General features: G+C 63.1%; 3 protein-coding genes across 4 annotated transcripts; 2 read left to right on the top strand and 1 right to left on the bottom strand.

The window, feature by feature from the left end:
• The first annotated feature begins 8128 nt into the window (after positions 1-8128).
• EIF1 (eukaryotic translation initiation factor 1) lies at positions 8129-9253 on the top strand. The gene is made up of 4 exons (XM_053965483.1): positions 8129-8251; positions 8563-8726; positions 8813-8914; positions 9033-9253. Exons 1-4 carry the CDS (start codon positions 8221-8223, stop codon positions 9075-9077), a joined length of 342 nt encoding a protein of 113 aa, XP_053821458.1. The 5' UTR covers positions 8129-8220; the 3' UTR covers positions 9078-9253.
• A 4311-nt stretch (positions 9254-13564) lies between these two features.
• LOC128800003 (gastrin/cholecystokinin-like peptide) lies at positions 13565-13988 on the top strand. The gene is made up of 2 exons (XM_053964889.1): positions 13565-13769; positions 13852-13988. The coding sequence occupies exons 1-2, from the start codon at positions 13574-13576 to the stop codon at positions 13974-13976; spliced, it is 321 nt and encodes a 106-aa protein (XP_053820864.1). The 5' UTR covers positions 13565-13573; the 3' UTR covers positions 13977-13988.
• Positions 13989-14192: 204 nt separating this feature from the next.
• Positions 14193-21294, bottom strand: HAP1 (huntingtin associated protein 1). Of its 2 annotated transcripts, XM_053965487.1 has the most exons (15): positions 21187-21294; positions 19254-19330; positions 19051-19167; positions 18847-18947; positions 18498-18606; positions 18284-18362; positions 18043-18173; positions 17893-17967; positions 17670-17807; positions 17527-17594; positions 17282-17449; positions 16820-17133; positions 16516-16734; positions 15975-16077; positions 14193-15207 (listed from the first exon to the last, which is right to left on the bottom strand). In XM_053965487.1, the coding sequence occupies exons 1-15, from the start codon at positions 21281-21283 to the stop codon at positions 14826-14828; spliced, it is 2178 nt and encodes a 725-aa protein (XP_053821462.1). In that variant the 5' UTR covers positions 21284-21294; the 3' UTR covers positions 14193-14825. The 2 variants fall into 2 exon arrangements, with proteins under 2 accessions (XP_053821462.1, XP_053821463.1); XM_053965488.1 differs by lacking the exon at positions 15975-16077 and having other exon boundaries at positions 15081-15207.
• Between the last annotated feature and the right edge of the window lie 4842 nt (positions 21295-26136).

Here is a 26136-nt window from a genome sequence, read left to right as displayed (position 1 = left end):
ACTGGCCCTGGCCCAGCTGTGCTGCAGCAGCTGTGGCAGGGATGTGAGCCCTGACCTCTGCAGCTCTGTGCCTGGTGCCGTGGCTCATTGGCAGCACCAGGGACACGGGTGACCCCAGCCAGGCCAGTGTGGCACACGGCACAGTGTGGCACTGCCAGCCAGGCAGCAGCTGCTTCATGTCCTGGGCCTGGGAGTCGAGCTCCACGCGCGGGGTGTGAGTCCTATGGCCAGGGCTGCCCCACATTCACACTGTGGGTCCCTGCCTGTGTCCCCTCTCCGTGTCCCTTGCACTGCTGACGGGGCACTGGCACACCAGCCCTGTGGGGGTTCAGAGCATTGTCTTTGCAGGGTCCCGGGGCTCTCAGCTGCAGCCCAGCAAGGGAAGAGGGGCCATTTCAGCCTCCAGCACACCCCAGGAGCTGCTGGGAACAGCCGGCGTCAGCAGAGCACCAAGTCCAAAGTGTTTTGCAAGCAGAAGGGCGCGGGTGGTTTCCTTATTTGGCACGGCGGCGGCGGAGCGGCACACCTGGCTGGGGCACACCTGGCTGGGGCACACCTGGCTGCGGGCACCGCCTGGCAGCGCCCGCGAGGGCGGCGGCGCTGACGCGGGGATGGGAACGCGGGCAGGACCCGCCTCGCTAATCACAGCCCAGAGCTGGGCGTGGGGACAAGCCGTGGCAGGGACGCGGCCCCGGCAGCCAAAACAACGCCGGTGACACGCCTGCAGCTCAGCCCAGCACCCCCAGCCCGGGGGTCTCCTGGCCTGGGGCTGCGTGCTGGGGGCCGCTGGGCAGCCCCTGTTCCCTGTGCCGTGTTTGTTTCCAGCCAGGCTGGCAGGCTCAGGAAGAGCCCCTGTGCAGGGGAGGCTGTGGTGGGGAGTTTATTCCTGCTTCTGGTTCAGGAGTGAAGGAAAAAAGAGAAATACAACCAGAGTCTGCCCTGGAGCAGGGGGACAGTTGGGGAGCCAGGCAGTGCCCACTTCTGATCTCAACCCTACAGGGTTTGAACACCTGGCCCAGCCTGGCAAGAACCTGCTGTAGGGTTGGGAGGTTCAGGGACAATATTAGCCTTGGCACCCCAATTCTGGGTTTCCCTGTGCCCCCAAAATCCACTTGATCTGCCAGCCCTTCCTGCCCCACGCCGGTTCAATCACTGTGGCTCTGTCTCTGGCAAGTGCAGGACTGAGCCTGTGGCACAAGCACAGCAAAATCTGCAGCAGGCTGAAAGGCTCCATCTTGACCTGGTTTTCCAAGGAAGCTGCATGCCAGGGGGTGAGTGCAGTGGCTGCCGGGAAGGCCACGAACACGGCAGCTGAGCAGTGCTGTTCCATGGAAATGCCTTTGCTTAGGGGTCCCTGCCATCTCACAACCAAAAGCAGGGGCTGTTGACGAGTGATTTTACAGCTGCAGCCCCAAGGCAGTGCCTGCTGAGGTTTCCCTGTCCCCCTGCCAGGCTGGCACTTGCTGGTTACTGAGATAAGGTGACCAGGCAGCTGTGGGATAAACACACTGCTCCTGCACCTTCAGGGTGCCAGGGGAGCCCCAGGAGTGTGCACAGGCACAGGGGGCTGGGCAGCTGCACAGCATGGCAGCAAACATGAGCTGTGCCTCTGAAGGACCTTGAGCACCCTAGGGGCTGATGTCCCCTTGAGTGTCCTCTGCCACGGCAACCTGTGCCCTTCCCGGGCCAGCCTGTGCCAGTGCCTGCCTGGGCTTTGGGAACGGGGCCACGGGGACCCCGGAGTGTGGCCATCCCACCCCTGCTCCCAGCTCCAACTCCCGACCTGGCAAGGGAGTGCCATGGCCAAGTGTTTTGTAAGAGGCAAATCCCTGCAGTGCCAGCATCATGCCAGGACGGGCAGCTGGGGCTGGGCTGGGGCTGGCAGCGTGCAGGAAGGAGCGCTGGCCCGCGGCCAGTGTTTGGCCCTCGGGGAGTTGGTGTAGGCAGGGATGAGTGTGCCCGCCCGCGGGGCAGGGAAGGGGCCGGGCTGCGGCTGGAGCTGCGTGGGGATGTGCTCACACCCCGCACAGGTTTTGCCTCGTAAGTGAAATACGAGCTGGAGTGAGGCAGGTGCTGACCAAGGTGTTTGGCCTGACCTGCCCCTCTCTCTGCTCGAGTCAGCAGAGTGGGGACAGCTCTGCCCTGTGCTCATCATTCCTGCTGCTGTTACCCCAAAAATCTCCTGGCCCTTACCCCCCGATCAGCAAGAGCTGGATTCAGCCTGGTGTCCATCCCCTGTCCCACCAGGGCAGGATCAAACGGCTGAGCTGTTTGGCAGCCAGGCTGGTTCCTCCCCTGGCTGGAGCTGCGGGGCACAGGGCAGTGCACAGTGGGCACTGATTCTCCAGGCGGGGCAGGGGCTGCTCCTCTCATGGGCCTCGCAGCCCCTGGACATGGAGAGCTGCTCAGAAAGGCTTGTCCCCTCTGCCCTCGCTGTGCCAGGACAGGGGACTCTGCTGTGATCCCCATTGTGCCAGGCAGCACTGGCAGCACGAGGTGTGTGTCACTGTGCTTCCCAGTGCATGCAGCTTGTTCCCATTGCTGGGCACCTACCACGGCAGGAAAGGGCCCAGATGCACCCATCCTCTGTCCAAAGACATTGCCAGTGCTGGCACTGCTGATGGCTGGAGCTGGCACATGCCAGGAGCCCAGCTCAGAAGGGCCCTGCCTGGCACAAGATTCCAGCAAAGGTTCATCCCAGGGTCTCTCCATGGCCCAAATTCTCTCCCTGGCATGGTGCAGGGAATTCCCTACAGAATGGAGAGTACTTGCCTGACTCAGGCAGAGTGGAAGGGAAAGATGAAAGCAGGGGGCAGCAGGGCAGGAAACTGCATTGCCCTGCCGAGAGAGATCACAAAATCATGGAATCCCAGAGGGGTTTTGGTTGGAAGGGAAGCTCATCCAGTTCCACCCCCTGCCATGGGCAGGGACGCCTTCCACTAGATGTGGCTGCTCTAAGCCCCATTCAACCTGGCCTTGAACACTTCCAGGAATGGAGCACTGAGAATGGATGGAGCAGGGCTGGAGCCGTGCAGGGCAGCAGTGGGAGATGAGTTGTGTCTCCAGCTAGACCCCGTGTCCCAGCCTGCTCCTTGGCTGTGCTGGCTGACTGGATTTGCTGCAGTATTTGGGAGCTGTGGGAGCTGAGCCTGGTACCTTTGCCACTTTCTGTGGCACTGGAGCAGTTCTGCATGCCATGGCCCAAGTGTGACAAACCACAGCAAAGCAAGATGTGTCTGGCATGTGCAAACAGGCTGTGTGGGGCCGACAGGCAGAGCTGCTGTGCAGGGATTGTCCGTGCTCACAGCACAGCCCCATGCCGAGGCTCTGAGTCAGCCCTGGCTGTGCCTGGTGCCGACAGCTCCTGAATCCATCAGGAGTCAGAATGAAAATCCTGTCATGGCTGTGCCTGTATCTCTCCCAGCTGCTCAAGCTGCCCTCAATGCCTGGTCTGGGCCCTGCCACTGCAGAAAACCCTCTGGACCTGCTGCCTGTCACTCAGCAGGGGCAAGTGCTTCCCAGGGGTTCTGAGGGTGGCTGATGGAGAGCAGAGTCATTGCCCTGAGCTGCTCCCACCCTTCCTGGTCTTTGTGATCCCTGTTCCCACGTCAGGTTTGCTCCAGGCTGATGCCAAGGCCCCAGCTGAGGGCTGGGGCTTTCAGACCCAGTGACCCCCACAAGGTGGATGTTTATTTGATACATTCCCTGGCATGTGAGCACCGAGTGATGTCTGCACAGGGCATCGACCCTGGACAGGGAAATCCTCATGGGTGGAGGAGAGAGTCCATGGGAATGACCCAGGAACTGGCCGGGGCTGCAGTGGGGGAAAACCCATGGCATCTCCAAGATCCTGGAGAACCTCGCTGAGAGAATTCCCCAGCACCGGCCTGGAGGCACTGCTCCGTGCTCCTGCACAGGAGCCGGCAGGAGCGGCTGCGCGGGCTGAGCCAGGTCCCTGCCCGCTCACCTGTCCCAGGTCTGTTCCTGCTCAGCCGCACCAGCAGCACGGGCGGGCTCAGCCTGTGCTTGGAGCTCTCCTGGCACCTCGCGGAGAGCAGCGGTGTCACAGGAGGGAGGGAGGGTGGGGGCCCTGCCAGGGGAAGCAGGAGCTGAGCAGTGCGAGGGAGGGTGAATAAATACCCTTAAACGCAGCGATCGTAACACACTCGGGGCCACGTCGGTGCCTGCAGGTCACTGGGTTGACAGGAATCAGGATGTGCCCACGGCCGGCCCTTGCTGTCCCTCTGAATGTGTGTCACACCACATCCAGTGGTGTCCCGAGCGTCCCACAGCTGGGACCACTGCGAGCATCCCGCAGGCACCGACTGTGGGGGGGGCAGCGGTCAGTTCAACAGCACCCCAGGGTCTGCAAACCTGGGATGTGAATGCCAGGAATAGCTGTGTAAAGAAAGGGAACGTAGGACTTGATCAGGGAATCCCCGCACTGCCTCTGGCCCTGTGACAGCCGGGCTCACCCTGCTGCTCTTTCCAGGAGCAGGTTAATCACCAGGGCTGACGCCTGTCAGTGCTGCCCGCACTGATTAATGGGATCAAATATCCGTCAAACATCCAGCTCATCCCGAATCCCCGTCCTGCAGTCACACAGAGGCTGCAGGAAGGATGTTGGAGGAGAAAAGCTGGTTTCTAGGAATGTCCCAACCCGGAGGGCATTGCTGAGAAGCAGTAAAGCTGAATGCCAGGATGAATCCTTCCATTCTGCTGCACTTCCCGGGTGGACTGGGGGTGGCACCAAGACCCCCCACCTGAGAGCACCTGAGAGGTGAAATGGCCTTGCAGGAGCCCACAAGGAGAGAGACCTGCAGTAAGCACAGGCTGGTCACCCACCAAGAGCCCCAGGGCCGCTGCTGCAGGGCCCCCACAGTCTCTCACAATCACCCTGGGTCTCCGGGTCTGCCTGCACACACGCAGGGGTACAAGGGAGCTTTTCCCCGTGAGATGCCCGGGACTGGCAGGGGCACCGCTGCTGGCTAGACCCTGCCCTCACCACCGGGACGTTTCCTTGTCGCAGGGCCGCTAGCGCCACTCGCTGCCAAGAGCACAGTGGTCCCCAGGAGCACCCCCAGATGCCGTCCAGCGAGCAGTGACAGCACGGGTGTCACAGGACACAGGCGGCTCTGCGCTCCCTGTGCTCCTCCAGCTGCCCCTGAACAGCCTCTGCCAGCTCCCCTGGCACGGCCCCCGGCACCGGGGCTGCGGCGCACGGAGCCCCGCACAGCCCGGGGGGACAGACTGCGTTGTCTGCCAGGCGCTGGGTCCGAGGAGACGGCAGCAGCTCGGAGCTGCCTGCCGAGCTGCTCCTGCAGGAGACCGGCATTGCCACCTCGTGGGGAGCCCAAATTACAGACAGGAGCGGCACCTCCTCGGGCAGGACAGGTCGGGACCAGCGCGCAAAGACGGGCAGAGAGGAGGAGGGCGCAGGGGCTCAGCCGCGGGGCCCAGCCGAAGCCACTCATGACCGCAGGTGCCAGCTCTGAATCCTGCTCACAGCAAAACTGGGATGTTAACACTTCCCTGAGAGCTCTCAGCCCTCACCAGTGATGGGTTCAGCTCTGGGGTCTGACACACACTCGCCTCTTCTGGCCTTCACCAAAGGCTCTGGGGGCCCAGTGGTGAGGACATTCAGGATGTGTTGTGTGGACTGTGCAAATCAGAAGTGACAGTGACAAATCGACTCTCTGGGGTATCCCGGCTCAGCAGTGGGGCCAGTCTGCCCAGAGCTGACATCAGACTGAAGGTACTGATGGCTCTGCTCGAGTGTTTGATGTAGAATATGAAGAGCAGCCCTTTGGCTGCAGTGAGGAGTTGGAAATGCCTCCAGCAGAAAGACGGAGTGCAAACCTCTAATTGCTTCTCCTGTCTGGCTACTCCACCATGCGGCAGCTAGAGATGGCTCCTTCTCTGGGAGAGGAGGAAAATCTGATCAGAAAAAGAGGAGAGGGAAGAACCATCTGCTTGTTTATGGTGGTCATGGACCAAATTCATATTCTTATGAAAATTTCAGACAGTTCTCCAGCTGATCTGTCACACACAGAAGAGACAGATGCTTCAGAAACACCAGAGACACAGAGACACACAAATACAGCAACGCAAACAATTCCCTCTGCCCGGTGCAAGAGAAATCATTTGCCTTTATCTTAAATAAAAACCCCCAAGAATGATGCAACATCCGACCCATGTGGCGTCTGCCAGAGCCGCAGATGGCAGCACAGCCAGCTGCCAGTAACCTGTCAAACCCACGTCGTGCCTCAGGGATGGCTCCGAAGCAGGGCAGGAGCACCTAGACAGGGAGCTGGGGCTGCAGGGGATCCAAGGGCAGTGAGGAGCTCCAGACACAGGTCCTCAGCCCAGCAGGCCCAGGCCTCCCCGGGGTGATGTTCCTGCTCCATGTGCAGCTCTGACCCGCTCCCAGAGGAGAGCTCAGGCTCTGGCTGGATCTACGTGCCTTTTGACCCCGTTAATTGTCAGAGATTTACTGCTCCTCGTATCTGGAGTCTCGGGGTATTTTTAGCACCTGTGCCACGTCTCCGAGCGGGATGTGATGTTCCTGTGGCAGCAGCCCCCGTGCTGGCTGAGCCACGGCAGGGACACGCCCTCCAGTTTGGGGGTTTATCCACGGCAGCACTGGGAAAGCCACGGAATGGCCGTGTTTAGCAGCTCAGTCCTAACACTGCGAGCCAGGCTGCAGGCCCTAAAATTAGGAGTCAGGAACAGGATTAAAGCTGAGATCACCAGCTCCCGCTGACCCTGGTTTAAAGAGCAAAACCTTCCTTTCCTGTCGGATTCTGGTGACACCTCCAGCGCTTCCCTTTGGCAGCAGAGCCCCAGGCCCGCTCCAGAACTGTGTGAGCATCTCCGTGCCAGCAGCCCGGGCACAGCACCCTCCTCTCTGCCAGCACCTCCCCGTGTGCTGCAGGTGCCAGCGGGGGACAGCCGGTGACAAACCCCGGCAGGAAACGCACAGCCCCGGCTCCGAGCGTTCCCGGGCTGCGCCTCCAGCACCAGGAGACCCAGGACAGCGCCGTGCCCGGAGCACTGCGGGCACAGGGGGGTGACCAGGCTGAGCCAGGCCCAGCGAGGCCACCCTGGGCCGGGCACGACCGCCCTGGGCCGGGCACGACCACCCTGGGCCGGGCACGGCCGTGGCAACCCAGGCTGGGCTGCGGGATCTCGGTGTGCTCCTGACACCGGGAGATGAAGCTCCGGGCAGGCAGCACCCGGGGCCTCTCCACACGTGTTGGTGGCCAGTGAAACACCTGGAGTGGCCACAGAAGCCCCCTGGGCAGCCGTGCTGCACGGATGTGACGGACGCAGGGTTGGGAATGGGCAAACTGCCCCCGGCTCCTGCAGCCGCGCCAGGGAGATGGTCACCTCGGCTGGACAGTGGGTGGCCAGTGAGGGGCCACTAGGAAAGGGGATCAGTCTTTTGAGGGTCCCAAGGGGATACTGCAGGGAGTTAGAGGGCCCCGAGGAGATTTTAGGGAAGTGGAGGAGGGGTTGGGGGATTCTGGGACTCCCAGGGAAGTTCGGGGGTCCCAGAGCGGTTCTGGGGGGCACAACAAGGGGTGTTTCACGGAGAGCTGGAGGGCCCCAAGAAAATCTGCGAGGGCTGGAGGGGATTTGGGACCGCCGTGAGGGCTTCGGGGCGTACCGTGTTCTTTGGATGGGAGTCCCAAGGGGATCTGGAGGTGTTGGAGCGGTCGCGGGGAGCGTTCTGTGGTTCATGGGGGTGTTTTGTGGGTCTCGGGGAGGAGGGTGGGTGCCTCAGGAGGATTTGGAGGGTCCCGGGAGGATTTTGGGGCCCCCGGGGGTCTCGGGGGCGGCGGAAGCGACCCTGAGGGGGATCGGGGGTCCCGGGGGTCCCGGCCCCGGCCCAGGCCCCGCACTGCGCACGCGCCGCCCCGCGCGCTGCCGGGCCCTGCTCCTGCGCATGCGCCCCGCTCCCCCCGCCAGCCGGGGCGCGGCCGCGTTCGCCCCGTACGTCCTGACGCCCCCGCGCGGCGGCCAATCATCGCCCTCGTTCGCCGTGCGCGATGACGTCACGGAGGGGCGATATATAAGCCGTCGGCGACAGTCCCGCCCCCCTGACAGCGCCTCGAGCCGCCGCCGCGAGAGCATCCTCCGCCCAGAGCCGCTCCCGCCGCCACAGCCGCCCCCGCCGCCGCCGCCGCCGCCTCCGCCGAGGGAAGGGAAGCGTATCGTATGTCCGCTATCCAGAACCTCCAGCCCTTCGGTGAGGCCCTTTGTGCGGCGGGGCCGGGGGAGCGCGCGGGCCCCGCCCCGGCCCCGCCCCGTGGCGCAGTTGCTATTCCGGGCCCGGTTGCGTCAGCCGCGGGGGGGCGGGGGCGGGGCCCGAGCCTGACGGGCGGGTGCGGCGGCCAATGGGGTGGGGGCGGGGGCGGGAGCTCCGCGTGACGGGCGGGGGGCGGGGCCGGGGCTTGACGGGCGGGCGCGGCGGCCAATGGGGGGTGCTCCGCGCGTGATGGGCGGGCGGGGCGGCCAATGGGGCGGCGGCGGGGCGGGGCCTGACGGCGCTCCCCGCAGACCCCTTTGCGGATGCAAGTAAGGGTGATGACCTGCTCCCGGCCGGCACTGAGGACTACATCCATATAAGGATCCAGCAGCGCAACGGCAGGAAGACCCTCACCACAGTCCAGGGCATCGCGGATGACTACGATAAAAAGAAACTGGTGAAGGCCTTCAAGAAGGTGGGGCTCGGGGGGTGGGGGGGGCAGCAGCCACGCCCGGCAGGGATGTTCATGGTGCTAAGGAAGCTTTTGTGTCCTTGCTGCAGAAATTTGCCTGCAATGGTACTGTAATTGAGCACCCCGAGTATGGAGAAGTGATTCAGTTGCAGGGTGACCAGCGCAAGAACATCTGCCAGTTCCTTGTGGAGGTAGGACAGCTCCAGCCTCGCTGAAATCAGCACGAGTTCGTTAAATGCACACGGGTCCCTGGGCGTGGGATGTGCAGAGGCGTCGCCCCGTGCTGTCAATGCGTTTTCTGTCTTGCAGATTGGACTGGCTAAGGACGACCAGCTGAAAGTCCACGGGTTTTAAGTGCCTGTGGTCCACTGGAGCTTTATGCAAGAAGATATCCTTACCATGAAATTCCCACCTGTCCCTTGTCATAAGTTTAAAACCAGCCGGTTTGTGTAATGTAACGATCTTGGGTCCACCGTTGAGTCTGGACTGTTGTAATTGGTGATGTAATAAACTGACACGAGCCCATGCTATCTCGTCTGGCTGTCCCTCATTTCCCAGGGGTAGCGCGGGCGCCGGCACCATCCAGCCTGAAGCCAAAAGTTCCAGCTGTTCCCAGCTAAGCGCAGGGACTCGGCCTGTCCCGATGGCTCCTCAGTCCAGCTGTGCTTCCGTCCTGCCAGAGGGGAGCCGTGTCCTGCCCGGTGGCACCAGGACACGGCGCCATCCCTCTGGGCACTGCTGGCTCCCAGAGGCAGAGGGATCTGGGCAAGCCTGGCTTGGAAGGAGTGCCAGAAGAGTGACCTGGTGGCACGATGGCTGCAGCTCAGGTGCCGCTACCTGCGAGCCCTGAGGTACCAGGTACATGGAGGAGCTGTCCCATGGGTAAAACTCGCCACAAGGGCTGGGTGTTGGACTAACGTAAGGAGCATCCCTGGAGCTGGAGCTGCAGAGCCTTGTGGCTGCTGCCTCGCACCCTGTGCAGTACCATGGCTTTGGAGTAATTTCTAATCTTTTTTTGTAATGTGTTTAAAGTTACTGAAATAAAACTGGTTTTCAGAAGCCCGTGCGTGGTGGGTTCCGTTGCTCCCAGGGACCAGAGCACCTTCTCCTCTTGCCAGCAGTGGCGCAGCCTCGGTGCTCAGGGGCCTGGTGGCATTCCCTGCCCTGGGGGTTGCCCCCCACTCTGGCCCGCTGCAGGAGGAGGAAGTTCCCTTGGTGCTGTGTCTGCTGCTCCTGCTGGGAGCTGAGGGAGGGCCGAGGAGAGGAGGGGGTGGCTGCTGGGTCATTCCCTGCCCGGCTCCTGTGCTCCTTGTGCTCTGTCAGTCCCGTGGGCAGGGTCAGCACTTCTGCTTCCCAGAAATTGCTCTGGGGAGGAGGAGGAGGTGCTGCCACCCGGGTCAGGCTCTGCCACAGGTCAGGGGCTGAGTGCTCTCTTTATTTTCTGAGCTCAAGCTCAACAAGCAAGAATGACACCTCAGTAGAATGCACTGGCTGAGGGCAGCAGCAGTTCTGGGGGCTGGCAGGTGCCGCTGGCACAAGAGCATTCGGAGGTGCCCTGAAATGCCTCAGAGTGCACGGGGAGTCCTGGGTTTCTCTCCCATTGCCCCCAGCCCATCCGTCCTGCAGCAGGGAGGCCGGGGGTGTCCTGGGATGCTGCTCCCACCCTGCTCACCTGCTCCTGGCAGCCCCCCAGAGCAGGTCCTGGCTCTTCACCCACAGCCACAACGACCCCCATCTCCCATGTGCTGCTCACGAGCACTGAGTTCACTGCCGCTTTCCTGGGAGACTTTGCTCTTGGAAACCAAATTGCTGCAATTATGCAAAACAGCTGTGAGTGCACAGAGGGTGACCTCCATTCCTGCCCATCCCTTGAGGTGACCTGCCCTGCCTGTACCTCAGAGTGACCTCCAGCCCTGCCCATGCCTTGGAGTGACCTCCAGCCCTGCCCGTCCCTCGGGGAGCAGGTGCTGGCAGACACCTGGCCAGCCCTGCACTCAAGAGCAGGTGCTGATAGTTCCAAGGCCAGCATTCACTCCAGGGTGTGCGTTTGTGCCCACAACCTGACACAGCCCAGTCTCTGCTCTGCTGCACCAAGAATTCCCGTGCCCCTCGTGTGTCCGAGCACGTCCAGCCCGGATTCCTCCCTGGTGGACTTGCCAGGCTGCCGGCAGATTTGGCCACTGCCAGGACAGCTACCCCCAGCCAGGCAGGGGAGAGGGGAGCTCGGTCCATCCTCCAGCTCAGCCTTGGAGAAGGGTCCAGCCTGAACGCCCACAGGCCTGGTAACAAACCTGCGTCAGGGTGATGCCGAGCCCGTGGCCCTGGAGGGAGCGGTCGCCGTGTCCCCGTCACCCTGCCGGCTCATTTGGTCCAGATTGAGCCATTAAAAGCCAGAAATTGGAAAACAATTTGTTTGTTCCTTGTGCAACGTGCTCGGTGGAGCGAGCGATCGATGGCCGCGGGGTGCTGGGCGCCGCTGCCTCCCGGCCATCCAAAGCCCATTTGTTTTGGGGGTGTTTGAGGAGCAGCGACACGGCTCATTAGGGACACCGGGACGTGGGACAGTGACGGGCCCCAGCCCAGGATGTCTCTCACAGGGTTTATTGAGGGAGGGAGACAAATGGTCTCTACAAATACACTGATGGGGGGTCAATACAGGCAGCAGGAGCCATCAATATCCAGTGGGGGCGTGGGTGGCAGCAGACAAGGATCTTCAGGGGGCTCTGAGAGTGAGTGGGGCCCTCTCCTGCCACAGCAGCCCAGAGCTTCTCGAGGTGCAGGGAGAGATCCAGAGCTGCAGAATGGGCGGCTCTGGGGCCCGTGTCCTGGTCAGGGGCCTCACACGCACTCACAGACACAGCCCCCATGTCTGCACAGCCCCCAGCCCCAGGGGCACGGAGCCCCTGAGAGCCGTGGCACAGCACACGCAATAAACCGGCACACACCTGGGTGTCAGGCTGGGGGGACACCTGTGTGTGTGTGTGTGTGTGTGTGTACAGACACACAGACACACGTGTGAGAATACACGTGTGTACACACACATCATCCTGTGCACACATATATACATGTGTGTGTTTATACAGATGTATGCACATATGTTGTTATTTATAAATGTAGATATGTATGCATGTGCATGTATGTATTAATGTGTACACATTTAGATATATGTGTACAAATATACATATATATACATAATCCCAGAATCATTTCGGTTAGGGAAGACCTCCAAAAGTCATGGAGTCCAACATGTGTGTGTGTATACATACATACATATACATATACATATGCATATATATACATACATATACACATACATATACGTATACGTATACGTATATGTATATGTATATGTATATGTATGTATAAATTTATGTATACATGTATATACATGTATATACACACATATATAGACATACCTATAAACATATGTGTGTATATATGTATATTTATGTAAGTATTCATATTTATTTATACATATATATGTGTTCCTATACATACATAGATAAATATATAAGTGCATGTATGTGGGGATACATATATGGAGATATGTCATGGTATTCCTTATGCATCCATCCCACTGCACACACCCTCCATCACTCCATGATGTGCAATTAATTACCTCATGTAGTCATCATCCATGCAAACACACACATGTGCACACGTGTGTCCATGCCTATGGCTGTGAGTCTGTGCCCATGTGTATGTATGGATACCTGAATGTATTTACATGGATGCGTCACCTATGCTATCTATTAGAAATGAACACATTTATATATATATATATGTATGTATGTATGTATGTATGTATGTATGTATGTATATTTTTTATACTGTACAAAATCTTATATTTTATACTGTATTTATATAAATATATATATACACCATTGCAGTGTGCTATACTTTATTATACTGTATAATTGCTATTATGTAATAATTATATAATAATTATTCTAATGTTAATTATTATTATAATTTATTAATTATTATAATTATTATAATTATATCATAATAATGCATGAGCATGTTCAGCTGCACACAGAGCTCTACTGTTGTGCACAAATGTGCAGCCGAGGCACAGTGCCCTGTGTGTCTGTGTGTCTGGCTGTGTGGCTGTGTGGCTGTGTGGCTGTGTGGCTGTGTGGCTGTGTGGCTGTGTGTCTGGCTGTGTGTCTTTGTGTCTGTGTGGCTGTGAGCACACACAGATGCCCGCGGGCCCCCCCGGGGGTGGGTGGATGTGTGTGGAGCCACCCTGGGGTGTGGCAGCCCCAGCAGGGCCTTTAAAAGCAGGACTGAGCTGGGGTGATCTTGGAGAGAGACACCCCCTGAGACCCAGCAGGGCACTCCACTGGGACACCCAGCAGGACACCCAGCAGGACACCCTGTGAGCCTCAGAACCCACAGGTGAGTCTCACAGGGCTCTGGCACTGTCTGCAGGTGACTTGGGGATCAGCTGGGAGAGAGGGATGGAGAAAGCCTGAGGAGCAGATGGGAGGGACAAAGCAACTCAGAGACCCACTAAGAGGAACAGAGGAGGTCTGGGGCCTGGCCATGCCCTGGGGAGGAGCACCCAGCTCCCCAGCTGTTAGAGTTCAAGGAGGAGCTGGGTGATGCTCTTAGCAATGTGCTGTAGTTTTCAGCATCCTTGCAAGGAGCCAGGAGTGGGACTTGATCCTTACGGGTCCTGCCTTGACTCTGAAAAGAGATGGAAGGGACTTGGGGGCACAAAGGGAAGGCCAGAGGAGACTGTGGACTGTCCATGGGCTGGGGCTGAGTGCCCAGGCCACCCTCACCACAGGCTGAGCATGTCCCAGTTCGGGGACTTCCCCACCCCGTTCGGTCTCTCCGCAGCCATGAAGGTGACGCTGTGCCTCGGGCTCGTCCTCGCCCTCGCCGTGGCTGCCTGCCTGAGCCGGCCAGCAGCAGAGGCAGCTGCCAGGGGGGACCCCCACCAGCACCCCCCCAGCCTGGCCCGGCGGGACTGGCCCGAGTACCTGTCCCAGGAGCAGCAGCACCTCTTGTCCCAGTTCCTGCCCCACGTCCTCACAGGTACTGGGAGCTCAGGGTGGGCAGCCCTCGGGGCACAGCCTGCCCCCCGTGCCAGCTCTAAGTGCTGCCTTTGCCCTGGCAGAGCTGAACAAGCACAAGGCCTTTGTGCACGAGGATGAGGGGATGGAGGCTTTGCACGACCGCTACTACCCCGACTGGATGGACTTCGGCCGCCGCAGTGCTGAGGACGAGGCTGGTGCTGCGTAGCTGCTGGGCTGGACTGGCCAGGCAGAGCACTGCCACACTCAGTGCGAGCCCTTCCCTCAATAAAACTCTGGCACTACGGCCTGGCTGTGCTGGGGAGAGCCTGGGAGGACGGGCAGAGGGGATTTGCCCCCAGCCCCGGAGGGATGCACAGGGCAGAGACCGAACCGTGCACGGCAGCACACAGAGAACGTGGCAGCAGACACAGCACGCAGCAGCTGCTCTGTGAATTCACATTTATTTGCCAGGGCATGGGGCACAGCTTGGAGGGAGGGACACAGCTGGGGGGAGCAACAGATGCACCCCCAGAAACATCCCAAGCTGTGGGTGCTGCTACTATTGCTATTCAGTGAGCAGGAAAGAGCTAAATCACCGTTCCCTTTAAAAGCCAGTCCGGTCCAGGTGCGGGCCAGGGGTCCAGCCCAGGGTGCAGGGGTCTCCCCCTGGCCCCAGCAGGTTGCCCCAGGACACACCCGAGCTCAGACTGGGCGTCGCCCTTCGCTGCAGCATCTGGACAGCCCCAAATGGGCCAAGCTGCCCCTCGCTCCGCAGACAGGCTCAGCAGAAGCAGGAACAGTTTTTATTGCCAGAAACTGGCTCCTGTGAAGGGTCCATACTGCCCCAGCAGGGACAGGGTCAGCCAGCACCCCCTGTACCCCCCATACATGGGGAGCAGTGCTGGGTTCTGTCCTTGCAGCCAGGGCAAAGCCCCCCCATGCTGGTGCCAGGAGCGCTGATGGAGCCGGGGCAGCACCAGGAGCTGAGCCTGAAGCTTGTCCTGTCTCCATTTCGCCATGGATGCATGAGGAAGAGGACATGTCTCACCCTGAGCCTGGGGGCTCTGCAGCAGTGTCACTTCTGGGTGCCCCAGGCCCCTCTGGGCCCTGGCCGGGCACAGGACGTCTCCCCTCTGGCCACCACCTTGTCCAGCCCCAGGCGCTGCAGCTTCTCCACCAGGTTCCAGCTGAAGGTGCTGCTCCTGGGTCCATCCTGACCCCTGGACACAGGGGAGGGCTGTGGCTCAGAATGCTGAGGGTAGAGTGAGGGGGCCCACCGTGATCCAGTCCCTGGTGCCAAGTGGGAATCTCGCCCCAGCAAGAGCCTGAAGAGTCCCAGGGGGGTGCTCGGGGGTCCAGGGCCAAGCGCCAGTGTGGGGGGAGTCTGTTCTGGTGAGGGGCTGCTGAGGCTCAGCCCCTCAAAGGGCCCACAAGAAGGCACGACGGCATGATACAGACTGGAGGGGAAGAGAGAGCAGAAGTGGGGATCAGCTGGGGGCCCTGTCCTGGGGGATGCTGCTGAAGGGGCCAGGCAGGGCTGCAGGCAGAGCAGGACCCCCTTCTTCACCTAAAGAGCCTTGGGCTGCAGGAGACCCCCGTGCTGCGCCCCAAAGCTCACAGAGGAGTGCTGGGGGCTGCTCCTCAGCAGCCAGGAGAGACTGGGACACAGTCACTGCTCCACAAGCAATTTCCAGACACCAGGGTTTTGTCTAACAGTGAACTCCAGCTCACACCAACCCCCAACGAGCCTTAGGGGGGCTCATTAGGGCTAATCACCGGTGCTCACTAATGAAGGGACAGCCCAGCAGCCGGCTGCGAAAAGTTCCTGGCTGCTGCCCAAGTGTGGAGGGAGGAAAGCTGTGTCGGTTGCCCAGAGTGCCAGGAGCACTCGCTGCTCCGTGCCCGGGATGCTGCTCCCCTGGGCGAGCCCACCCGAGGAAGGCTCTCCATCCATCGGGGTGCTGCAGTGCAGAGGAGGGGGGCTGGTCCCAGTCGCCCTCGGGGTGCCAGCCCCGGGCACAAAGACACCCCAGCAGCCAGATTTGGGGATATTTCTAGTGCTGGCACCTCTCAGAGCATCAGGGGCTGCAGGTGCCCCCCGGCCTGCCCCTTTCTCGAGCTGCAGGGAGCCAGGCATGGCGGGAGGAGGAGGAGAGAGCTCGGGGGGCACGGCGGGGCCGGGGCTGGTGCAGGCAGCGCAGGCGGCGGGGGCCACGCGCCTTACCTGGGTGTCACCGTGGTGATCGCAGTGGTGGGGTGGAGGATGTGGCAGGTGGTGATGGTGAAGGTAGACGGGGTCTGGGGGAGGTTGTTAACAGAGAGGAACACTGGAAGGGACAGGAGACAAGGGGTCAGGACACAGGTGGAGGGCACGGCAGAGGGCAGGCGGGACGGCCAAAGCTGGGCTGGAAGCTCCTTGCACGGGGCACAGCTCCAGCAGCAACTGCGTCTGGTGCCTGCTCAGAGGGGGCAGCCAGCACAGCTGGGACCAGGAGATGCCGTTTGTCCCAGACCGGCCCCTTCCAGGCAGCCGGGGGGCAGCAGGGGCTCGCCAGGGCGATGGCGAGGGCTCCTCCCGCCGGGGCAGCTGCCCGAGAATGGCCCTTGCGCAGCTGCAGGTGGAGCATCCCCGTGGGGACAGCCGGGTGGCAGGGACAGGCTGCTGCAAGAGGGGAGAGCACGGGGGGAGGCGAGGGCCAGCCGAGACAGAAGGGCAGGGGCACCCCGGGGGCTGTGTCCCCTCTGTCCCCTCACCCTCCACTCACCCCTGGGGTGCTCCTTGGCTTTGGCGGGTGTTGAGGTAGGGAGCAGCTGGAAGGAGCTGGCGTCCACATCATCCTCCTCCAGGTCATTGAGGCTGTAGACCTCCTCCAGGTCGATGTCCAGCTGCCTGAAGTCTTTGGTGAGCACCCCGGGACGGGGCACCAGGATGCCACCCAGGTTGGGCTGTGCCAGCTGCTGCCAGTGGTGGAGTGTCACAGAGCCTGGGGGGACACGGCCGGGGTGAACTCAGGCGGGGGTGTTGGACCCTCAGAGCACCTGCAGCTCTGCACCCCCCCTGCCCCTCACCTTCCAGTGGCTTCACGATCTGCAGTTTGTCGGGTAAGTAGGTGAGGGAGCCCAGGGAGAAGCTGGAGCCAGCGGTGAGCTCCGAGCCCCCCGAGTAGTTGGTCCCAGTGGAAACGACGCTGCCCTCGGGGGTGAGGAAGCCACTGGAGCTCGCCCCATCTCTCAGCCGCCAGAGCTTGCGTTCCCGCTCGGCCTCGAAGAAGGAGCGCTCCTCGGAGACGTGGCTCTGCTGCCGCGCCGACAGCCGCTGCACCGCCGCCTCCAGGTCCCGCCGGCCCGGGGCTGCCCGGGACTCCTCGCTGGCCCCTTCGGCCCTGCTGGCGGGCACGGGGTTAGGGCTGCAGTGCTACCCTGCACCTCCGGCTGTGCTGGGCCCCAGCCAGACCCTCCCTGCACCCCAGCTCCTGTGCAGGAGCCGCCGCCGTCCCACCTGGCCCCGTTCCCCCCCACCCCAGCACTCACTGGGCACCCTCCGAGCCGGAGCAGTCGGTGTGGGGGGTGCTGGCCCCCCCAGAGTGGGCAGTGGACAACTGCTTGGAGCCTGGAACATGGTGGGGAGACTCAGAGCAGGACTTGGCTTTGGCTGCCTGGTTCACGGCCTTCACCGTCTCAAAGACGCGCTGGTAGCTCCTGTGGGCAGGAAGAGCTCAGGCTGAGCCGGAGCCCTGTCCCACGGCACAGCACGAGCCACCGGTGACAGCACTCACTTGTAGTCTGAGGAGGAGCTGTCTGTCCTCTTCCTCATCATCCCCTTGATCTCAGCCGCCAGCGAGTCCTGGGGACCGGGGTTCGCGGTGTCAGTACTGGGGGGACAGCGGGGACCCCCCCGCCGCCCGGCCCCCGCGCTCACCACGGGCAGGAGACTGGCCGCGCTGTAGCGGCTGACGGTGCTGTTGGGCAGGCTGCGGCTCCGCAGGCTCTTCACCTCCTCCCGGGCCTCCTGCAGCATCCCGCCGCACTCCGCGTACTTCTCCTGCAGATCCCGCAGCTGCGAGGACGGGGGCACAGCTGGAGCATGGCCCCGGGGCAGGACCCCCACCAGGCCGGGCTCCCCCGGCTTCCCCCGGGCTCACCTCCATCCGGAGCTGCTGCTGCACCTCCTTGGCCGCGCTCAGGTGCTGCTGGAGCTCCTCCACCTCGGAGCCGTACTGCGGGCAGCAGCGGCCGGGTCAGGGCGCTGTGCCCGCACCCCCCTCCCCCCGGCACGGGCAGGGGACCCTCACCGTGCGACACTTCTGCTGCAGGTCCGCCACCTGCGCCAGGAGCTGGGTGATCTCCTCCTGCTGCCGCGCCGCGTCCTCCGCCCTGTGCGCCAGCTCCTCCGACAGGTGAACGACCTGCTGGCTCGCTTCGGCTGCGGGAGGGCCGGGGTCCGTCACCGCCGGGGCACGGTCCCCGGCCCCAGCCCACGCAGCTGGGCAGTGCCCGCTGGGCAGTGCCTGCAGACCCCCGAGCCCTACGTACAAAACTGCTCCACGCAGTCAATCATCAGCTGCTGCTCCTGGTCCTCGTACTGACAGGTCTCAGTGGCGATGTTGGTGGCCTGGGGGAGAGGGTTGGAGGGGCTGAGTGTGACAGGCAGGACCTCCTGTCTCCCCGAAGGGGCAGCTCGGGTCCCCCCATAGAGAGCAGGGCACAGGTGGGCAGCGAGGGGCATCTGCCGGCTGGCTCTGCTCACCTCCATACGGAGCTTCTGGTTCTCCTCCTCCAGGCACTTGAGTTTCTGCTGCAAGGTGTCGTACTGGAAGTACTGCTGCAAGGACAGCGAGGACTCGTGCCTGCGCAGCCTGGGGACAGCAGGGATGGCCTGAGCACCCGCAGTGCAGGCAGGGCGGGGCTGCCCACTCAGACCCCTGCCCGCTCCCCCAGCTCCCAGGCGTCTGCAGGGACCAAGCTCTGTGGGGTTGGACCCACGGCCACCAAGGGAGGGAGGGGATGTGGCCAGTGCTACCCTAGGGATGGCTCCTGCCCAACCCACAGGAGCAGTTCTGCCCCAGGTGAGTGGCAGGACAGGGACCCCCACTCACGGTGTGGAGGTGGTGGTGGTGGGCTCGCTCTCCTCCGTCGTGGTGGTGTAGAAGTGGAGAAGGTCATCCCGCATGGAGACCTCATGGCGCAGCTGCGCAATCTGGACAGACAAAGCGCTTCAGGACACGGCCGAGGGGACCACAGCTGCCCCCAGGGGGGCACACAGGGGGCCAAGGCCCAGACCTGTGCCCAGGAGCCGTTACCTCCTCTTTGGCCAATTCCAGCTGCTCCTCCAGGAGCTCATTGCGCTCAGTCAGGCTCCGGTTCTGCTTCAACAGGGACTGCCCAATGCGTGCTGCTAACTCCAGGTCCCGCTCTTTCTGCAAGGGGCAGGTCTGCCTCAGCTGGGACTCATCCCTTCCCCAGGGTCCCACCAGCCCTCACACAGGTGGGATCTCCAACATACCTCATCCAGCAGGTTGGTGACGGCGTCAATATCGTGGTAGGTCTTCGTGATCCTGACCACCCGCTCAGCACACAGGACTGGGGGAGAGGGCCAGAAGGTGAACCCCCACACTGTGGGAGCACGGACCCAGGGGCTCAGCACTGTCCCCCCAAGGCTGCCCCAGGCTGTTCTCTAAAAAGGACCTTTTGTCTGCTGGGTGGCACCTCACGCAGTGCCGGGCAGAGAACCCCACAGCTGGGACAGCACCATGGGAAATGGGGGGCTCACACCTCACCCCCAACCCTGCCCGCACCTTGGGGTGGCAAGAAAAATGCTGGCCCCCCTTGCTGACCCCACGACCTCAGCACAGGGACAGCGCCAGCCCCACTGCAGGACTCGCAGACAGAAAGGGGGAACAGGGAAGGGCAGCAGTGGAGACGGGATCGGAGGTGACATCTCCAGCAGAAAGCAGGCTGGAGCTCCAGTATAAATAGCTGTGGGTGGCACCGTGCCGAGCCGGGCTCACAGGCGGCGTCCCCTCCAATCTGTCCCCAGCCCCCCTCCCCCAGATCCCCCCTGCCCTAATTTCTCTCTGGGGGAGGGGATGCTGCAGCCCGCGCCCACCCGACGCCCGTGCAGCTGCACACCACAGCCCACAGGGGCAGCTGCGGACGGGACGCCGCGGGAATGGGCAGCTGCCCCCCACGGCAGCGCCACCGCGTCAGGCCGGGCCCCAGCGACAGCTCTGCCTCCCCCCGCCGCTCCCTGGGTCCCTGGCAGGGAGAGGAGGTGCAAGCATGGAGACGTCGGTCCCCCCGGTGCGGATCCTGCCAACTGCGGCCGCAGGCGCTGCCAGGCAGCGCCGGGCACGCACCCAGACGGCGGCGCTGGAGCCGTGCGGCCGGAGGGAGCCGGGAGCAGGCGCAAAGCCCCGAGCCCTGCCCGCGCCCCAGACCCTGCTTACAGCCCGGGACCTGCCTGTACCCTGCCCACAGCACACAGCACTCCCCATGCCCTTTCTGGTGCTCTGCTGCCCCGAGGGTGTGTGCCTCAGTTTCCCCTGGCAGAGCAGCGCTGGCTGCGCTCAGGGCCCCCACCCGCGTCCCCAGTCACAGCCACCCCGCAGTCGTGCAGAGGAAGTGGGTTAACGGGGAAGCTCAGCCACGCAAATCCCATTAGGCCTCCCCAGCTGGGGTTGTGTAATGGTGAGTGTGTTGTCATGGCAATGCCCCCACTCGCCACCCCGCTCCTGTCCAGTCCTCAGTGCCCGGGTGCTGCCCCACGCCCCAGAGGGCACGTACCCCAAACGCGGCCATGGGGAGAAGGGCCAGCCCCAGCCTCACCCCCCTCTCTGCACCCCGACAGGACCCGCTCCCCGCGGGGGTCCCCAACTGCACCTCGTCAGGCCTCTGAGCCATTAATTGGAAATAATTAGAGCATGAGCATCGTTACGGTTGGAGCGAGCGGCTGGCCCTGGGAGACGGGGGCTGCAGCGCTGGCGAACATGTAAACATCCATCCACGGGCCCGATCCGGGGGGGTGCGGCAGGGAGGACCCCATTCCCACGGCAGGAGGGACGCCCTTCCTCACGGGCACACGCAGACCTGCCAGGGCCCCTCTCCCCGTCCCTCCGTCCTCTCCCCGCCACTCCCGGCGTGGGGACAGGTCTCCTTAGGGTCGGGGTGAGCCAGGGGGTCCCCAAGGGACCGGGCGGCGGCAACCCCGGGCCAGAGGGCGGCGAGGGAGACCGGGGTTTTGGGAACGCACAGGTGGGGAGCAGACGGCGCCTCTCGAGGGAAGACCCCGGCCGTGACCGCTCCGGACCAGCCCCGGCCCCGGGGAGACCCCGGCCCCCGCCGCTCCAGACCAACCCCGTGGGGAGCCCAGCTCTGCTGCAGCCGCATCCGCATCCCCATCCCCATCCCCGGGGCGGGACCACCCGCGCCGCCCTCACCTTCCTCCAGCTCCCGGGCGATGGGGTCCGCGCCGCCGCCGCGCTCCGCCTTCCCGTTCAACTCATCGTAGGCGGCGGGGCTGCTCCAGATCTCCATCGCGCCGAGCCCACCGCAGCCGCCCAGCCCGCTGTGCCCACCCAGCCGTGCCCAGCCCAGCCCCGCCACGCTGAGCGGAGCCGCTGCGGCCGCTCCCGCCCCTATTTATAGGATCGCCCGGTCCCCGCGCACCTGCCCGGCGCATCCCCCGGCGGCGGGGCCAGGGCCAGGACCGGGACGGGGGCGGGGCCGGACGGGAGCAGAACGGGGGCGATGCGGGGGTCGGGGCTGCCCATTCCCCCCGTTTTCCCGGGCCACCCCAGGGACAAGATCCCCATCAGGCACCCTAGGACTGGGCTCCTTGTTGGGGAACCCACCAGGAAAACCCTGCCCAGCCCTGGGGGCTGGTGCAGGTGTCCCACCTCTTGTCCCAACTCATAGCCCGGGAAGCCCGGGCACATCACACACCCACGGGTGGTGATGACTGCTGAGGGACACTGGGGGTCCCTGAGCAGCAGCTCGGCAGTGTTGATGCTTGGGTCACGCACAGACAGGAGCTTTTGCCCCTTGGGAAGGACAGGGAGAGATTTTGGGCCCTTCACACAAAGCTATGACCGTGCAGGACTGGGGTCCCCATATGGGTCAGAGTACATTTTTCTGGCCAGCCCTGCTCTGCCACCCCAGGGCTGGACCCCCTGTCATCATCCACATCACAAACCCTGCCCCTGCAGCGCCCATTGCAGTGCTGGGACCTGCCAGGTCCCTGATCAGGGCCTTTCCATCCCACTCCAACCTCTCCTTTCACCACCCCAGCCCCACTCAGGATGCCCCACACTCCCTGGCTGGCACCCTCTCGTCCCCACAACCACCCTGGTGCAGAAGCAGCACAGAAGCAGGAAAACTGAATAAATCATGGTGTGCTGAATTATGGAGGAGCTGGCAGGCACGTAGCACAGGCCACGTGGGTGTGACGCTGGTGATGCCAACCTGCTCTGTCCTTGTCACCTGCCCCAATGCCCGTCCTTGTTAGCACCCAAATAATCAGTGAATGGATGCAGCTGAAGCTGCCCCTCAGCATCGCACACCTTTGCCTGCTTGACTCCTACCCATTGGGATCCTGACCCCAGCTACATCCTGCCATAACCACCAGTCCCCTCTGGAGTGAGGGCTGGAGCAGGTGCCTTCAGTCCCAGCCTCTCCCTGCTCCTGGAGCTGGAGTTTCCCTTGGTAAGGTCTGGGGTGACACAGCCACCAACTGGGCACCCACCCTCCAGGGACCCCAAGGACTCAAGCACGCGTCTCAGCATGGACAGGCGGGAACTGCTTCTTCCTAATCCCCTGCCCCAGGATTTGCTCCTCTGGGCAGGTTCCCTGTGCCTGCACAAGCAGATTACAGGGGGCTATTTCTGACGGCAGCTTAAAGGTTTGAGTAAAGGAATGACGCCATGGGCCCCTTCCAGCACGTGCCAGCAGCACTGGAGGCCTGGGTATCTGTGACCTGCAGGAGTCTGGGACTGAGAACCACAGGCCCCACGGAGCAAGACTGGGCTGCTGGGGCCCTATGGTGCTGCATGCTCCCTACCCCATGGCACAGTGACAGGGTTTAGGGCCCAATCCCTTGTACTGCCACTGCAGGGGTCAGTGCTGATGGTCACCACCTGCTGAGCAGAGAGGGGAGCAGCCAGAAGGGGAAGGCTGCAAGCAGACGCAAGGCATGGTGAGGATTTACCCCCAGCCCAGCCTGGTGTGAGCAGGTGCGTGGAGGCCTCAGCCCCATCTGTCTCCCACTGCCCCACATCCATCCCCCAGCCCCTTGCTCTAATCCTGTCCCCGCAGGCCGAAGGCACAAACAAAGCAGAGATAATCTGTCTGTGCCCCCCGCTGAACCCCGACGTCGTGCCAGGAATGGGCCACGTCACAGTGCCATGGGCATTGCCCCTGCCTGGCCACAGGGGCTGCAGGGATCTCCCCCTGGGATCCTCACAGCTCTGGGGGCTTTGCTGGCAGCAGGGGCCCTGAGCTCTGCTCCAGGCTGTCACGTCTGGGGGAGCAGCAGCCCTGGGATTCGCTGGCACATCTTGCCAAGCCCACCAGCATCCCAGCCCTGTGAGCCACGGCATAGCACAGGGGAGCAGGGACGTGCAGGGGGTCCCGGGAAATGATGGGGGCTCTCTCCCAGCATCCGGCTTGGCTCAGCAGAAGCTGCTCCCAGAATTAGCCCGGGATGTTCTGGGTGAGGAAATCCAGCCTGTCAATCCCATTAGCAGTGATTAGTGCCCAGGCTGTCTTCACTGTCCCGACCCCACACAGACGCTGGACCTGCGCCCACCACCCTCACCAACCCCGCCGCCCACGGGCACTCACGGAAATACTGCAGGGTCTCCTCTATCTGCTGGGGGGTGAGGGGGGCTACAGGCTGCGGGGGGCCGCTGGGGGCTCGCAGCCAGTCGCCATGGTCATAGCCAAACACGGTGTCAGCCCGCAGCGTGTAGCGGGGCAGCTGCTCGCCCAGCAGGGTGACGATCTCCACCTCGGGGACATCCTCGCTGCACAGCTCTGGGGACAGAGGGACACGGTGTCAGCCCAGGGTGGGGGACATATGCGGGGAGTGGGCTGCACAGGGAGCGCCCCTGTGCATCCTGCACCCCTCAGCTCACTCTGGCCCCTGGGGGTTTGGGGCTGGTGCCACCAGCTGGCTCTGTTCCCGGAGCCCCGACTGTAGGGACTGGGGGGTCCCCCGCAGGGTGGCACTCAGGGACCCTTCCCCAGCTCTGTCCTGCTCCCCCCGCATCGCCCCACTGTCAGGGTCCTGCTGCCATCTCCTGGCCACGCTCTGCCCGGCCGAGCGGCGCTGGGGACAGCAGGCGTGGGATGCAGCGTGGTGTGAAGGATGCCGGGACAATGGTTCATCTCCGGCCACAGAACGGTGACAGGATGAAGGAACAGCCCAAAGGAGGCCCAGATCCTCACCCCCCTCACCTCAGTTCCCCCAAGGGGCCCGCTGTCACCACCCTCAGCTCTACCCACCGGTGATGGTCACGGCATCGCGGCGTGTGCCCGTGTCTGACTGGTGGGACACTGGGCTGGTGTGGGGACAGGCAGTGACAGGTGAGTCCGGGCTGGGCTGGAGGTGGCAGACGGGTTGGCTCTGGCTGGGGAGGGTCTCTCGTGGGACCGGGGTGTCCAGTTTGGCTGGTGTTACGTGGGGGCCTGGCTGCCATGAGGAGAGTCCGCTCTGGCTCCCTGGAGCGGCGCTGGCGGGCAGCAGAGTCCCTTCTCTGTCCCCTGCCTGCAGGGAAAGAGCTGTTCAGGTGATGCTCGAGGGACCAGGGACACATCCTGAACCCCCAAATCCCCAGCATCCTGCCGCAGGACAAACACCTTCCTGGAGGCAACATCTGCCAGTCCAGGGCCCGGACGGCATAGCCAGGGCTCAGGTGTTCCTGCTCCCTGCCGACGGCACAGGAGAGCTGTGGGAACAGACTCCAGCTCAGCTCCACCCCTGAATATGGGGCAGGTTTGGCAGAGGCAAGGGGTCAGCGTACCTGCTCTGCGCTGGCTGCTACGTGACGCGGGGGGCTCAGCACCAAATCAGCGCCAGAGCTGGACAGGACCGGACAGGACAGGACAGGACCCTGCCCCCCAGAGGGTCCCTGCTGGGTCGCTGCCTGTGGAGCAAACAGGGAGGAGCTGTCGAGTTGCCCGGCAGTGAGCAGACACGGCAGCGGTGCCAGGGAGAGCCCTGGGGAGCTCCACCTCGAAGAGCAAAGTCCACCTGTGAACCTCCACCCTGTGGGCACCAGGATGCAGAGCAGGGACCGGCTGTGCCGTGCAGGGCAGGGCCGGGCAGCATCTGCAGCCACCTCATCCCAATCGTAAACACATCATGAGACGGGCCATAAATCCAGCACATCCCTGCTCTCTGGCCACCTCCAGTGGCTCCGGCTCGGGCTGCAACCACACTGCTGCCCTTCTGCCCTGCAAGGCAGGAGCCTCTGCACGAGTCTCTAGCCCTGCTCCCACCTCCACCATTGTGGGGCTGTGGCACAAGCAGCCCCTCGTCCCCGGCTCGTGCCAGGGCACGACTGCCCTCTCTCCTGGCACATGCTCAGGGTCACTACCACATGCGCAGCACCCAGCCAGGCCACCCTGCTCCCCCTGGCACACAGAGACAGCACAAGGCAACACTCAGAGCCCAAAGCACACCCACAGCCTTCCCCAGTCCTGTGCCCCCTGGCACAGGGACCGCCAGACCTCGGGGCCCAATCCTGCACCGTGCCGCCCAGAAAGCAGCTCCCCAGCCCCAAGCCCTCAGACCCTCTTCTCCCCAGGGAAGGACAGGGACCCACCGTGCGGAGGTGCCGCGCTGCCGCTGGCTCCGGGGCGGGAGCCCGGCCGGTGAGTCAGCTCAGCCGGGACTGCCAGCCCTGCGTCTGCTTTTGGCCCAGCTCCTGCACGTACATTTACTCTCCCCGGGGGAGCCTTGTTCAGACACGTGCCGAACAGCTCCCATCGCCCGCTGCTCCCACCGCCCCCCGCTCCCATTGCCCCCCGATGCCACTGTCCCCGCTCCACCAGCGTTTGATGAGCCGGGAACCTGCCCCGGGAGCTGGGCGAGGGCAGGACGGTGGTCCCGGGCAGCGGTGGGACACGGGCCAGGAGGAGCAAGGTCCTGGCTCAGACCTCCCCAGGTACCTGTGCAGACTCGCGCCTGCTGCTCCCTGCCCTGCCCGATGCCGTCCAGCACCTCCTGCCCGGGCACCTCCCGAGGAGCGGCCGAGTGCCGTGAGAAGGGGAGAGACGAGGGAAATTCTCCCGCGGCTGCGGGGCAGCCGCTGTCTGTGACAACCCCAAGGAAACGGAGGGGACCAGCTGGGCACAGCCCGGGGCTCGCCCGCGGGAGCTGCCCGGGG

This window comes from Vidua chalybeata, chromosome 26 (assembly GCF_026979565.1).
Source record: "Vidua chalybeata isolate OUT-0048 chromosome 26, bVidCha1 merged haplotype, whole genome shotgun sequence".
Lineage (NCBI taxonomy): Eukaryota > Metazoa > Chordata > Aves > Passeriformes > Viduidae > Vidua > Vidua chalybeata.
The sequence above is the reverse complement of the archived record's forward strand: the minus strand, read 5'-3'. Positions and strand labels throughout refer to the sequence as shown.

Bases quoted from the DNA above. Each gene is read 5' to 3' on its own strand.
- HAP1 (XM_053965487.1), bottom strand. From the start codon at position 21,283: ATGGAGATCTGGAGCAGCCCCGCCGCCTACGATGAGTTGAACGGGAAG. The intron at 19,168-19,253 runs GTATGTTGGAGA...TGCCCCTTGCAG, and splicing joins TCACCAACCTGCTGGATGAG to AAAGAGCGGGACCTGGAGTT. The intron at 17,968-18,042 runs GTGAGGGTCCCC...TGCTGCCCGCAG, and splicing joins TGCAGCAGAAGTGTCGCACG to TACGGCTCCGAGGTGGAGGA.
- EIF1 (XM_053965483.1), top strand. From the start codon at position 8,221: ATGTCCGCTATCCAGAACCTCCAGCCCTTCG. The intron at 8,252-8,562 runs GTGAGGCCCTTT...CGCTCCCCGCAG, and splicing joins CCAGAACCTCCAGCCCTTCG to ACCCCTTTGCGGATGCAAGT. The intron at 8,915-9,032 runs GTAGGACAGCTC...TCTGTCTTGCAG, and splicing joins TCTGCCAGTTCCTTGTGGAG to ATTGGACTGGCTAAGGACGA.
- LOC128800003 (XM_053964889.1), top strand. From the start codon at position 13,574: ATGAAGGTGACGCTGTGCCTCGGGCTCGTCCTCGCCCTCGCCGTGGCT. The intron at 13,770-13,851 runs GTACTGGGAGCT...TTGCCCTGGCAG, and splicing joins CCTGCCCCACGTCCTCACAG to AGCTGAACAAGCACAAGGCC.